The 15,252-nt window shown below is 45.8% G+C and overlaps 1 protein-coding gene across 1 annotated transcript in view; it reads left to right on the forward strand.

Annotated features, from left to right (window-relative positions):
- The first annotated feature begins 316 nt into the window (after positions 1–316).
- RAB20 (RAB20, member RAS oncogene family) overlaps positions 317–15,252 on the forward strand; it is a 44,784-nt gene continuing 29,848 nt past the window's right edge. The window contains exon 1 of the mRNA XM_065407510.1: positions 317–528. Within this exon, the coding sequence (XP_065263582.1) occupies positions 360–528 (169 nt within the window). The 5' untranslated portion in view covers positions 317–359. The remainder of the gene's footprint in view (positions 529–15,252) is intronic.

Consider the following 15,252-nt stretch of genomic DNA (forward strand, 5'->3'; position numbering starts at 1 on the left):
GCCACCGTGGCGGGGTAGCCGAGGGACCGCGGCGGCAGCAGCAGAACTGGAGGAGGAGCTGAATCTGGGCTGCGGGCGGCCCCACGTGGCGGGCTAGGCTGGATCCCTGCTCCGGCTCCTCCTGGCTTCCTCTTCCGTCCTGCCCGGAGCCTGTCGGAGGCAGGAGCCTCTCAACTTTCAGCTGCCCCGGGCGGGGCGAGCCCGCCCCCTCGCTAGCGGCTCCGCTCGGCCAGGCAGGGACGAGCCAGGCGGCCAGCTGCCCGCAGTAGCTCGGAGCGGGGGAAGGGGCGGCCCGGGATGCGGGCGCAGAGCCGAGGCTGCTGAGCTCCGGGCAGTGCGCGGCGGAGGCTCCCCGCAGGATGAAGCCCGACGGGAAGGTGGTGCTGCTGGGGGACATGAACGTGGGCAAGACCTCCCTGCTGCACCGCTACATGGAGAGGCGCTTCCAGGACACGATCAGCACGGTCGGGGGCGCCTTCTACCTCAAACAGTGGGGGCCCTACAACATCTCCATCTGGGACACTGCAGGTAACCCCCCTTTCTGCGGGGCAGAGACGGCCGCGGGGTCCTGAGCAGAGTTATGCTGCGCTGGGGAACCCCGGCACCCTGGCGACTCCGGGCTGTTGCATTCTGTTGTGTAAACCAAACGGAAAAGTGAGTTCCCCCCCCCCCTTTTTTTTTTGGCGCATGGACTAGCGGCGGCCCGAGCGACTGGAGAGCAGCGCAATGTGTGTAGCCCGGAGTTAGCTCAGCTCCAGAGGCTGCGTCCAGGGAGAAAAAACCCGGGGTGTCGTGGAGATTGGGTGTTGGTGCTGGTCGGCTGTGTTTCTGCAGAGCGCCCTGTGGGATGGGAGAGCAGCTGCATTAAAGTCTGTCTGTGGTCTGAAGAAGTGGGGTTTTTACCCAGGAAAGCTTATGCCCAAATAAATCTGTTAGTCTTTAAGGTGCCACCAGACTCCTTGTTGTTTTTGTAGATACAGACTAACAGGGCTACCCCCTGATACTTGTCTGTGGTCAGTATTTGCAGGCTAACCGACTGCTCCCACACAGTTGAGCTTGGCTCAGGTTTTTAAGTGGCTGTTACATGATGTACAGTATCATGTCTCAGAGGGGGAACTTTTTCATGCCGTTAAGTAAATGGGTCGATGTCTTAGTGGCATGAGTAGCTGTTGTACGTTATGTTGTTGTAACTTTAAAAACCACGTTAAAAGGCCGGGGGGGGGGACATATCTGTAACACAGTCTAGTATAGCCGTTCTCAAACTATGAGTCGGCCCCAAAGTGGGTCACAACCCCATTTTAATGAGGTCACCAGGGCTGGCATTAGACTTGCTAGGCCTAAGCCCGAACCCCACCACCTGGGGCCAAAGCCCAAGGGCTTCAGCCCTGGGCAGTGGGGTTCCAATTACAGGCCCCCCACTTTGGGACTGAAGCCCTTGGGCTTCAGCTTTGGTGCCCCCACCAAGGGCAGCGGGGCTTGGGTTTGGTTTTGTCCCGCCTCCCCCACCTGGGGCGGCAGGGCTCTGGCAGGCTCAGGTTTCGGTCCCCCCTCCTGTGGTCAGGCAGTAATTTTTGTTGTCCGAAGAGGGTCGTGATGCAATGAAGTTTGAGACCCCCTGGTCTAGTAATTATTCTCCGCTAAGTTCCAAGACTCCAAATGGGGGCACAACAGTGGGGAGAGGAACTGATGTGTGCATTCTGTTGCAATATTTAGTATGGTAGCCCCTGCCTCCCCCCTCCCCCCCGTGGTTTTGTAACAGGAATTATTTTTTCCTATATGTCTGATGCCTAGCCCATTTGGGCACTAATGTAATATAAAAACTTAAAATAAGTAGTAAGTCTAAAATGAGATGTATTTATGATTGATTTATATGCATTTGTAAGGTCACTGATATTTTGGGCACTTTTTACAAAATTTAGATGAAAATTAGAGGGGGTGGCAAATATGCCCCATCTCCTTACTTTTGTCTAGCTGTAGTAGTGGTCAGAACACTTTTTTCCTGAAAGGCCAGTGCCAGACACTTATCCATCCACCGTAAAAATTACGAAGACATTAAAATACTCATAGCTAGTTAGAAGCTGGAGCAAATTTTTATCTTCTGCAGCATGCTTTCCAGGTCAGATATATGCACCCTGCGGATAATAGTGGAGAGCTCTAGTTTGAAAAATGACTCTCAAGTTCAGTGAACACTCTTGTATGTTTAATATTGAATCATTCTTTAGAACAACTTGTTCAGGATTCAAGAACTTATCACAATATCATCACTGAAGCAAGACCAAGGTTTTATACTTAACTGAATAGTGTCCAAGGAGGAAAAAACCGAAACCTCTAGTACTGTTCATGCTTGTAAAACTTTGCCAGAAATGGAGAACTACAATAGCATGCAATACCATAGTTTCCATTTGGTGATGCTTAGGCATTAACAGGAAAGTCTAATGACTTTCTGCATGTTTCATCAATACCACTGCAATAAATATACTGTCCAGTTGACATAGACTTAATTATTTCATCCAGTCCATCTAAAGTGGCTTTTGCTGAACTGTGTGTGGAGAAGAAACTACTGAAATTTCTTAAGGAAAAATATTTATTTGGATAAGTGATCAAACATTGTCTGATTTATTTGTTTTCTACATTTGTGTTTCTAATTTTATGTAGCAAAATGCAGTTAAACGAAGATTATTTCCATACCAATAGCTGCCTGTATTTTAAGCTCCTTATCTCTCCTTTCTGGAGTTTGCTCTTCTCCCCGGCCTTTCCTCCCTCCCCCCCACCCACCCCCCAAAAAACCTTACGAAACTTAAGCGCCAGTTACCAAACTGATTTTCTTAATGTGGTAGTGGGGAGTATGTGGTGTTGCGGATAGCTGATTGTCTGTGCTGTGACAGACCCATGTAAATGCAGGTAATTGATAGGTGGAATTTGTTTCAACAGATGAAATACTAGTTATATTATAGCTTCAGTAAGACTGGTCTCCAGTTATTTTTCTCAGTTGTCTTCTGCTTCCTTGTCCTTGAGAGGAAAGCTTTATTTAAAAAAAAAAAAAAAAAAAAAAAAAAATCCCATCTAGCCCTACACTTCTATGACTCCTTCCCACCCTTGTCTTTTCTGGATTTACATAACCTCCCCTCCTTGTTTTATTCTCACATTGTACCCACTCGCTTTGTTAATTGAGGAATGGGAAGAACTCTTTTTTTGGAGCTTGGTTAAGCCCCAATACCACCCTTTTAAATATGTATACAGTAGGAAAGGCAACTCTTGAGTGACTCAAGGCAATTCCTTCCTTTTCTGCTCATGGACTGTTTTTCACCTTTGCAACACCTGCAGTTCCTGCTGGCCTACAAAAGGAATTGGGCTAGTCCACTAGTGGATTCCATCTCAGTTGCTGCGTAAGCAAGCCCCTATACCAGGGGTCAGCAACCTTTCAGAAGTGGTGTGCCGAGTCTTCATTTATTCACTTTAATTTAAGGTTTTGCGTGCTGGTAATACATTTAAATGTTTTTTAGAAGGTCTCTCTCTATAAGTCTATATATTATATAACTAAACTAGTGTTGTAAAATAAACAGGGTTTTCAAAATGTTTAAGAAGCTTCATTTAAAATTAAATTAAAATGTTGATCTTATGCTGCTGGTCCGGGGTTCTGTTCACCTAGGCCGGCAGCGGGCTGAGTGGGGCCTGCGGCCGGGACCCCGGCTGGCAAGGGTCCAGCAGCCAGAACCCCAGACCGGCAGCGGGCTGTGTGGGTCCGGCGGCTGGGACCCCAGACTGGCAGTGGGCTGAGCGGCTCAGCCCACTGCCGCTCGGGTTCCATCCTTCAGTGGGTACCTACCTTCTCCCTGGTTCTGGACCATTCTCTTCCTCTCTCTGCACTGAGCTGAGGGTGGGAGTGCACTGAGCACAGGGCTGGGGGTGAAGGGTCTGGCCAGGAGCTAGAATGAGGGAGGGGGCTCAGGGTTGGGGCAGGAGGTTTGGGTGTGGGGCACTTACCTGGGCAGCTCCCATTTGGTGCGAGGGGTGCAGGTGTGTGTGTGTGTGTGCAGGAGCTCCCATTTGGTGCAAGGGGTGGGGGTGGGGATGTGGGGGGTGCAAGAGTCAGGATGTGGGGGGGTGCATGGAGTGTGGGGGTGCTGGGCATGTGGGGGGTGCAAGAGTCAGGGCAGAGGGCTGGGGGCATGTGAGGTGTGTATGAGGGGGGTACAGGGCTCAGGGCATGGGCCTGGGGGTGTGTGCAGGGCTGCAGGGTTCAGGGCAGAGGGCTGAGTGTGTGTGTGTGTGGGGGGGGTCAGGGCAGAGGGCTGGGTGTATGTGTGGGGGGGGGTCAGGGCTCAGGGCAGAAGACTGGGGTGTGTGTGTGGGGGGGTCAGGGCAGGGGGCTGGGGTGTGTGTGCCCCCCCCCTTCCCCAAGGCCCTGCCTCCGCTTCTTCTCTGCAGATCCCGGGACTCCCATGCCCCATCCAACCCCCCCTGCTCCCTGACTGCCCCCTCCAGAGATCCCCCCCGCCCCTAACCACCCCGCCTGGGATCCTACCCCCTATCCAACCCTCCCTGCTCCCTGTCCCCTGACTGCGCCCCCCCTTATCCAGCCCCCCCTCCCCCGCCCCAGCTCCCTTACCATGAGGCTCCTAGCAGCATGTTCTGCTCCGCGCAGAGCCAGACACGCTGCCCCGCAGGAGCAGGCAGCCCTGCCCCTCAGAGTGCTGCGCGTGCGGCAGCATGGCTCCAGGGGAGGGGGGAAGGCGGGGGAGGGGCTGGCGGCTTGCTGTGCTCGGCTGGGTGCTCCGGCCTGGGAGCGCAGACCCTGCGGCTTGCCGCACCGGGAGAGTGGGGCCATTTGGCAGGGTGCGCCTGGGCGGGGGGCGGAGAAGAGCGGGCGGGGCAGGATTTTTAAAAATCGGCTCGCGTGCCGTCTTTGGCACGCGTGCCATAGGCTGCCGACCCCTCCCCTAGACTGAAGTCTCCAACTGACGTGATTCTAGGAAAAAGTTGAAACATATTTATAGTGAGTTAGCTTCCTGTATAGCATCACTGATTTATCTCTATTAGATGAATGTCAAGTGAGCTTTAAATCTCTGTAGTGAAGATGAGTTTAAAACTCCCTTTGTCAGTCTATTCCATTGTGTATCTGATCTAAAAAGTTGTTTGTTGCATGCTGAACTCATATCTTATTTTAGGAGTCAGAAATCAAATAGAGTTAAATATATTTGCATATATGCACGTATCTGGAAAAAGACAAAGCAGAAATAGATGTTGGATGACATTCCTAGGAAGGCCTCAGAAATTAGTACTAATGCTTGATCTACACTACCCAGTTAGATTGATGTAAGGCAGCTTACATCAACCTAATTATATCCGTGTACACACTACAGCCTTGCTCCCGTTGATGTAAGTGCCCTACTCCATCCGCATGAGAGATGTAGGGGTTATGTCGATGTAGTTACTTACATCGACTGGTGGCTGTCATTCTTGTCAATTTCAGGGCTCCATGCTGGAGCCCTGAAATTGATAAGAAAGCCCTGGCCAGTGGTTGGCTCCAGCTGGAGCCTGGTTGCCCCTCATCCCAGCTTCCTGGTCCCAGACAGGCTGCTGCCTGTGTTTACCCCTGGGAGCCCTGCTGCCCCTGGGCTCTCCACTCCCAGATGGACTGATGCTTGGGCTCCCCGAGAAGCCCGGGTGGTTGCTACACCGCTCCTGGCAGGGAGCTGTGCGAAGCTGAGAGCCCTGGCTCTCAGCCCCCTACACTGCCCGTCTTCAGTCAGTGGAAGTGCTCCTGGTGAGAATGCACACCACTGACAAAAGGAGGGTAGTGTGGACATACAGCCACTGCATTAATAACTGTGGTGCCTGAAGTTGATCTAACATAGGTCGACTTAAGTTTGTAGTGTAGACATGCCATAAGTTTTTGTTTGTTTTGTTTTAAATTTGATCTGGTCTCTGGAGCGTGCACTGAGCAGAGCATTTGGGTGGTTGTCTCTTCTTTGGGTATGTCTATGTGCACACTAAGTCTGGACTCTGACTCAGCTTTGAGCTCAAGTCTCTCTTCCATCTACTGTTGGATCAGTCTGACTTGGGTCAGCAAGCACTCAGGACCCTGGTATGGGCGTGGGTCAGAACCCAAGTTCCACTGTGACTCAGGTCCAAGCCTTGTCATTTTGCAACATGGCTGCAGGTCAAGCTGCAGAAGGTCTGTGTGGTGTGGTATGGATACATTAGCACAGCTGTGAGACCCAGGTCCAGCAATTGTAAACCCAGGCTCACAGTGCAGAGTGGACACTCAAGCACTGTCTTGGAAGCACTGAGTCCACAAGTCCGGGTCCCACAGACCTGGTCTTAGTGTGCAGTGTAGACATTTTCCAGTGTTGCCAAGTAGATGGGCTGTTGCTTCCTGGATCAACTGAAGCTTTAAGGTTGGAGAAGGATAGTGAGTGACAGCAATCCTGTCTAGAGGTCACAAAAACTTGTACCACTGTGGCCGAGACGGTGTCAGATTAGGATGGCATAGGTCTCCTAGCCAGCCACAGGTTGATGTTTTTAGCAGCTGTAGCTATTTGTGTATGCAGCAGCACTGAGGTGCTAGAAGGACTCGGGGAAAAGCTCCCTTTCATAGACCAGTAGAATTCATGGGAATTGTTTATCTGAAATCGTCTTTAGCTAACTTTGAGTTCCGTAGCTTTGTTGAACCCTATCATACAAATGTCAAACACCATAAAATCTTGCTATTGTTTTTATAATAGTATTTTAAATGAGCACCAGTATTGTGTGGTGACAGCAAGTATTTTTAATGTTTAAAGCAATATACATACTGCATATCACTACAGTCTTTGAGTTTGAGATGAGAGTCAAATTTAATAACTATATGATAAAACAAATACCAGGAAGAAAAAGAAAATTGAAGGAATAGTGGGAAAAGGTGAAGGGATCCTCTTGGTAGTATCACGGCTCATGGCAAAAGTGTGGAATTTCACACTTACACCTCATGTTAATATTTGAGTGCAAATAATATACTGCATTGTAGTATCTGCATCTGTAGACTATCCCAGGGTTCTCAAAACAAAATTTTTGGTGGCCTCAGAGTGCAGCCACCAACTCTTGCTGGTGATCACTCTGACAGTTTTTCCTAAAATACTTAATTAATTTTAGGAAAAACAAATAAATATGCACATATCCATGTCCAAATCATTGCAATTTATTTATGCAGGTTTTTTTTCAGACTCAATGGTAAAAGTAATATATAGTTATCTCTATTCATCATTAGACCTAAACAGAATAGAAACACAAATAAGGTGCTTTGCATGTTTTGCCTTTTTTGGTTGATTTTGTTTTTTAGATGTGCTAGCTAGTAAATCTGCTACTGTGAAAAGTGATATTTGTATATTTGTTAATATCACTTTTCACAGGAGACTGACTCAGCCCCGGCAAGCTGGGGGACAAATTAAGCCCTAGGTGGGGAGGGAAGCAGGGAGGACCGGGGCGATGTGGGAGTGAGCCTGGGGCTGGAGCTTGAAGCCCTGTGGCTGGGGGATGGAGTCTGCCACCACACAGCCAAAGCTTGCCACTCACCACCACCCAGGGCTGAAGCCTGAGCCCCACCACCCCCAGGAAGGTGGGGAACTCACACTGGTTGCCTGCTCCATCAGTGTTTGTGGCTCCAGGAGGGGGCAAGGACCAGCCCCTGCTGGTGGCCTTGGGGAGGGGCAACTGCTTTGCTCCACTTCCCCTACATCACAAGCCAGGAGGCTGTGGCCACAAGAAAAGCCCCTTGTGGCTGCATGCGAGAAACGCTGGACTATCCTAATATGTAGTTTAAAAAAACAAACCAACCAACCTAAGGAAGCTTTGGATTATGAGACAAGAGGGATGAGAAAGTAAATTGACTGATCACTCTGACCACAAGAGTAACACAGATTTGAAAAGTACATACTGCTGCTATGTCAAGTTAATCACTGATCTCCTGAGTCACTTAAAATATGTTTCATGTTGATCAGGCAAACCTGCACATCCTGCATTGTTACTAAAGCATACTTTGTCACAGAACTAATCATATATCTGTTTCCAGGAAAGAGTTGAATTTTCATGCCAGACAACTACTGATAACAGAACATAATGTCACATTTTAGATGTTTGACTGAATCAGTCTTGTGTATATGGCACCATCACAGCCTACTGAGTACAGGTACCTTGTTTTACTTGGAATCTTTAAAAGCTGTTGGCTAGAAATGTTGAAACTCTTGTTTGAAAAATTCCAAGAGTCAAAGGAAATTTTACTAAAAAATACACCAGTTCTTACTTCCTCTTGCTGTACTCAGTAATCTCTTTGGAAGGTTCAGCCTGAGAGGTCATGGACCTAATTCAGCACTCTCATAGACTTTAAGGTCAGAAGGTACCATAATGATCATCTAGTCTGACCTCCTGCACATTGCAGGCCACAGAACCTCTTCCACCCACTCCTGTAATAGACCCATAATCTCTGGCTGAGTTACTGACGTCCCCAAATCATGTTTTAAAGACTTCACATTACAGAGAATCCCCAATTTACATTTCAAGTGACCCAGGTCCCATGCTGTAGAGGAAGGGGAAAACCTCCAGGGTCTCTGCCAATCTGACTAGTGTGGAAATTCCTTTCCGACTCCAAATACAGTGATCTGTTAGACCCTGAGCATGTGGGCAAGACCCAGCAGCTAGAAACCTGGGAAAGAATTCTCTGTAGTAACTCAGAGCCCTCCCCATCTAGTGCCCTGTCTCCGGCCATTGGGGAGTCTTGCTACTGGCAGTTGCTAATGGGCCACATGCCATTGTATGCAGTCCCATCATACCGTCCCCTCCATAATCTTATCAAGCTCAGTCTTGAAGCCAGTTAGGTTTCTTTGTCCCCACTGCTCTCCTTGGAAGGCTGTTCCAGAACTTCTAACCATCAGAGAAGTGAAATCTTCATCTAATTTCCAAGCCTAAAACTTGTTAATGGCCAGTTTATATCCATTTGTTTTTCTGTCCACATTGGTGCTTAACTCCTCTCTCTCCCTGGTATTTAGCCCTCTGATGTATTTTTAGAGAGCAATCATATCTCAGCTTTCTTTTGGTTAGGCTAAACAAGCCATGCTCTTTGACTCTCCTCTCATAAGGTAACTTTTCCATTCCTTGGATCGTCCTAGTAGCCATTCTCTGCACCTGTTCTAGTTTGAATTAATCTTTCTTAAACGTGGGAGACCAGAATTGCACACAGTATTCCAGATGAGGTCTCACCAATGCCCTGTATAATGGTACTAATACTTCCCTATCTCTATTGGAAATAGCTCACCTGCCTGATGCATCCTAGTACTGCATTAGCCTTTTTAATGGCCGCATCACATTGGTGGCTCATAGTTATCCTGTGATCAACCAATACACCCAGGTCTTTCTCCTCCTCTATCTCTTCCAACTGATAAATCTCCAGTTTATAGCAAAAATTCTTGTTGTTAGTCCCTAAATGCATGACTTTGCACTATTAAATTTCATCCTGTTTCTGTTTTCAAGGTCCTCCAGATCTTCTTGTATGATATTCCGGTCCTCCTCCATATTGGCAATACCTTCCAACTTTGTCATGTGCAAATTTTATTAGCACAGTCTCCCTTTTTGTGCCAAGGTCAGTAATAAAAATGATTGGTCCTAAGACTGATCCCTGAGGAACTCCACTAGTAACCTCCCTCCACCCTGACGGTTCATCTTTCAGTATGACCTGTTGTAGTCTCCCCTTTAACCAGTTCCTTATCCACCTTTCAATTCTCATATTAATCCCCATCTTCTCCAATGTAACTAATATTTTCCCATGTGGAACTGTATCAAATGCTTTACTGAAATCCAGGTGGATTTGTCTAAAAAATGAGTTATCTTCTCAAGGAGGAGATCAGGTTGATCTGGCTGGTGCGAATGTATCTTTTGTAATCAGTCAGTCAGTCCCTATGCTTACACTTAAGTTTATTATCATTCAGCACAACACTTAAGTACATGCATAAATGCTCTGCTAGACTGGGGCCTAAGAGCAAGTCAGGTCATTCCGGGTGAGGCCCTGCTGCTCCAATCAGTCCTTTGCACTCTCATTCTTACCTCAAAAAGATCAATTGCTAAGTTAAGTCTTATGTTTTTCTCTGTGCATGCACTTTAAGACGGGAGAACAGAAACTGAAAGAAATCTTAAATTTTTCCTTTTTTTCATGTAGGATTTTTCACAGCAAATAGTAAACCTTAACCTGTTTCTGTTGAACTCGGATGGCTGCTAAAATAATTAGGCTTTACTCTATATAGGTAATTGAATATTTGAGTCTTAACAATATTAAAATGTCAAAGCACAAAATTACTATTAAAACCTAACTCCATGCATTACTTTTTAAAAATACTGTTAACTCACGAGAATTTTCTTCCTGAAGCTAATAACTAAAGTGTGAACTATATGTCTACAAAGTATTACACTATTTAAAAGATAATAAACTGCTGGATTGGAGCCTTATTTTCAAAACACATAGGTCCAGATTTTTTAAAGTATTTAGGCATTGCAGTGCTCAGGAACACCTAACTGATTTAGGAGCCTAGGACCTTTTTAGAATGAGATTTAGGCTGCTAAACTAGGTAGGCGTTGGAATGCTGAGTGCTGCAATGCCTAAATACCTTTAAAAGTCTGGGCTTTAAGCATGTGCTGTATTGAGACCTCCTTGGTAGTGTGTGCAAAAAAAATAAAAAAAATAAAAACCAAGCAACAGAGGTGAGATCCTCAGCAAAAGGAGCTTTCTTTGACAAAATGGTTGTAGAATCAAAAGCTGTAGATGAAGGATGTTTATATGTATTAAAATATAATATACATTTTTTTTCTGGCAGCTCACAGCAGGGAATAAAACAAGATCTTCCTGCTGTGAGTGAGCTGTGTGCTGCTTTGAGTTAGAGCCCATAGCCTTTCATCTTCTGCAGACTGGAGTTCAAATGCAGATTGAAATTCTGGTGGCCTTACAGGAGCCCGGCTTGTTGAAATGGAAAATTACCATCTGGTTTGTGCAATTAGTATTTTAGAGACTGCTAATTTCTTTGGGAAATTTTGTCTCTATGCTAAGCTTAAATGACTTGCATTTGTACTGTTGACAGATTAAAGGAATGTTCAGCAACAACAAAACTTCTCAATTACTAGCTGTCTCTTCTAGATGTTTCGTCTAATGCTGGCTCATTGTCAAAGTAACAGACTTGCAAGTTGATGGGAAGTATTTCACAAACTGTATTTGCTGAGGCAATAATAGTATTTTATAAAAGGAGCTGGCTAATGAATTTACCACCAGACAGTCATGTGTTTGCACAGGAATGACAAGGCGTGATGGTTAGAACTGCCTCCCCTCCCCCACCCGTAGGCTTAGCTGTTTCTGTATGAGAACAGACTCCCCCACAGCAAAAAATAATCAGCTATGAACCAGTTGTAATGCTTTCCTTCAGCATCTGCAGATTTCTTCCATGATCGGGAGGGGGAATCATAAACATGCCCTCAATTGCAATGTATCCTCTTTCTTTTGGCAACAAAGCTGACTTTTCTGTGCAGAATGAGCTCACTGCATGTGAGCGCTCTCTCTTATGATGATCATGGGGGTGGGAATTGGAGGCAAGGACAGAAAGTTTGCTTTAAAAAAAAAAAAAAAAGGTTTTTCTATGATTTATAAATCTTTTCATTTCAGAGATTTTTCTGCCTGGGCACAGTACTGACAGTGAGCTGGTCTACACTACCACTTAACAGGGTGTCAAGTATCAGAGGGGTAGCCGTGTTAGTCTGAATCTGTAAAAAGCAACAGAGGGTCCTGTGGCACCTTTAAGACTAACAGAAGTATTGAGAGCATAAGCTTTCGTGGGTAAGAACCTCACTTCAGACTTGCATCTGAAGAAGTGAGGTTCTTACCCACGAAAGCTTATGCTCTCAATACTTCTGTTAGTCTTAAAGGTGCCACAGGACCCTCTGTTGCTTTTTACTTAACAGGGTGTAACTTACATCACTCAGGGGTGTGAAACAGACACCCCCCCCCCCCAAGCAACGCAAGTTACGTCGACTTAAGCGCTGTCCACAATGGCGCTATGTCTGCGGGAAACGCTTAAGGAATGGGATGGAAAATACTGTGTGCTCTACTGATCACCACATCTCAAAAGAGATACACCTCTACCCCGATATAAAGCGACCCGATATAACACGAATTCGGATATAACGCGGTAAAGCAGCGCTCCGGGGGGTGGGGCTGCGCGCTCCAGTGGATCAAAGCAAGTTCGATATAACACAGTTTCACCTATAACGCGGTAAGATTTTTTTGGCTCCTGAGGACAGCGTTATATCGGGGTAGAGGTGTATTGCAGAATTAAAGGCGGTTCACAGCAGAGTATCCAAAAATGATTATGGGCATGGAAGTTGTCTTCTATAAATAGATAGCAAACTTTTGCTTTCCCTGTCCCGTAACTTGAGGGCATTCAGTTAAATTAAAAGCTTGCAAATTCAGAACTGATGAAAGGAAATACTTTTGCACACTGTGTGTAATTAGAATGTGGAAACTAATTACAACAGGAAGTTGTTGAGGCCAAGAATTTAGAAAGATCCAAAAGGGATTGGATGCTTGCATGGATAATGAGACTGTCCAGTTAATGCTAACAAATTTTGGAAGGAATGCTAAACCTCACGTTTAAGGGATTAAGCCAACATTTACTAGAGATCAGGACGAGCGCTAATGTGGGGGCCATGTTACCCCACATCTGCCTACTTTGTGGTTCATACACTTTCCTGTGAAGTACCTGGAACTAGTCACTGTGAGAGACAGGAGACTGCTTTAGATAGATCAGGGGTTGGCAACCTCTGGCACGCGGCTCGCCAGGGTAAGCACCCTGGCGGGCTGGGCCAGTTTGCTTACCTGCCGCGTTGGCAGGTTCGGCCGATCGCGGCTCCCATTGGCCGCGGTTCGCCGTCCCAGGCCAATGGGGGCGGCGGGAAGCGACGCAGGCGAGGGATGTGCTGGCTACAGCTTCCCACCGCCCCCATTGGCCTGGGACGGCGAACCGCTGCCAGTGGGAGCCGCGATCGGCCGAACCTGCCGACGCGGCAGATAAACAAACTGGCCCGGCCCGCCAGGGTGCTTACCCTGGCGAGCCGTGTGCCAGAGGTTGCCGACCCCTGAGATAGATCATGTTGGATCCAGTATGGCAATTCCTGTTTTCCCAACTCTGAGTTTAAATCCATACTCGGTCTGAGGTATTTAAGAATACAGTGTTAAAAAAACCAACCAAACTAAAAAAAACCAGCACTGTTCTAGCATACACTCACTGAACTATCATGTTATTTCTCATGTATCTCTCTCTGACTTGTTCATGACTGAAACTTTCCAGAACCAGTAAGTCAATATTTCACAGAAGTCATAACCAAGGGAAACAGCTTAGTGTCCACACACAACTCAACTTAGGTAATTGAAGACTCCTTGTTGGCTTTTTAATTTTGAGAGGAAGCAGGAGGAGATTTGTGGAGATACTATACTCTGAGACAATTATAGGGGTTAATTTTGATTGAGATGTCCTCAAGAGAGAGGGGAAAAATACACTTGTTCAGTCTTTGGAGAACAATGTTTTAATTTGGAAACCTGCTATTTAGAATAGATGGGTTTGAAAAAGTCTGAGGTTAACCCTGGATTGAGTGAAGATGTCTAGTTTAAGACTTACTCTTTTTCTGTTTGAGTACCAAGCTGAGGTTGAGGAAGGACTGGAAAAAATAGCATAGGGAAGAGTGTGCTATGTCAGCACTGTACCCTTCTGCCCTTCCCCAAGAATGAATGAAGTATTTAAAGAATGTGACTAATTTCACAATTTATAAATGGTCAATCAAATTTCAATTCAGTGTTTAATAACCTTGTACGCTTTCTATAGTTAGTGGTGAACTATTAAGGGACTGTGTGTGTGTTGTGGGTTTGTTTGGTGTGGTGTTTTTTGTTTTTAATGATAGTGAAAACTTTTTGGTGGAGATGGGACTTGAGGGAGAGAAACAGATGGACTGTGGGATGCGGAATGAGGTATGGAGCCTTTCATTTCAAAGTCACTGATTTATAATTTGGCTAAGTTTCATCACAAGCAGAAGCTGATTGTTTCACTAGTTGTCCAATTACCAATATGAAAAGTGTAAAAAATTGGCACCCTTGTTGGCATTCTCAGGAAATGGGCCAAAAACTGATTTACCCTCCTTGGTAAGGTTGCGCTGTGTTAACCTGGCAGTGTGGGGAAGCTTACATAGCTGTTGCCTGTACTGTATTTCTTCTGTTCAGGAATGCAAAATGTTAACCTCCTGGAGCACCTTTCACAAACATAAAACTCAAAGTTAAAATGTCTGTTGTGGCTTTATAAGAAATTACCGTCTGAGCGGTATTTTTCTTTTGTTCCTGTGTGAACAATACTTTTTTCTACTTGAATATTCTCTCCATTCTTCTGTGTAGAAAACATTGTGGAGAATAGTGAATTTAGCAGTTAATCTGCAGCATAAAGAAGAGTATGTAAACCTGACTTCTCATTTTGTGTGCCCAATAGTAATTTTAATTGTCTAAGTTTTATGCTAATTGGATACCAATTCAAGAATGGATCCCAGATATTTACTTAAATGACTTGGCTATCCTGTATGATATTCCCATTGAACTAAAAGCAAAGTGTGGTGCATTCATTTTTATGTTCAGAGGATGTGGTATTTTCCAGCAGTAGCTTCTTTGAGTGCTCAGGAAGAAAAGTACTCTTCTTATTGTACATTATATACTGTTCATGGTCAATGAGCCTCCCCCTTGAGGACCGCTCGCTAATACAGTAATTAGTTAGTCTCCTAGGTGAGCTGATGTTTCATTCACTGCAAGTGCCACGTCTCTGCAAGTTTTACCAAGTGATTGGTGTATGTTGTAAGAAATTGAAACAAGCTCTTAAATGTAGTTTACAAAACAACCACTAACTGCCACTTTTCTAAACTTCTCCTTTTAAGTGACTTAAGGGCCTGATGCAGGATGGTATCACACCCTAGAGCCATATGAACTTTCAAGCAATTCTAGCCATGCCAGCATTTCACCTTCAGTTGAAATTGTAAACTTAGTAATTCCTTGTTTGAGTCACACTGGACTAGTGCAATATATTAAACAAGACCTTCTTTGTACGGAGTTTCACAAGAAAAGGCATTGATTCAACAATAGAGAAAAATGTAGTATTTGCTCTCATTAAAGATGATGTTGGGAATGAAAGGATCCTGTTTTTTCCCCCTGAGTCC

This window comes from Emys orbicularis, chromosome 1 (genome assembly GCF_028017835.1).
Source record: "Emys orbicularis isolate rEmyOrb1 chromosome 1, rEmyOrb1.hap1, whole genome shotgun sequence".
Lineage (NCBI taxonomy): Eukaryota > Metazoa > Chordata > Testudines > Emydidae > Emys > Emys orbicularis.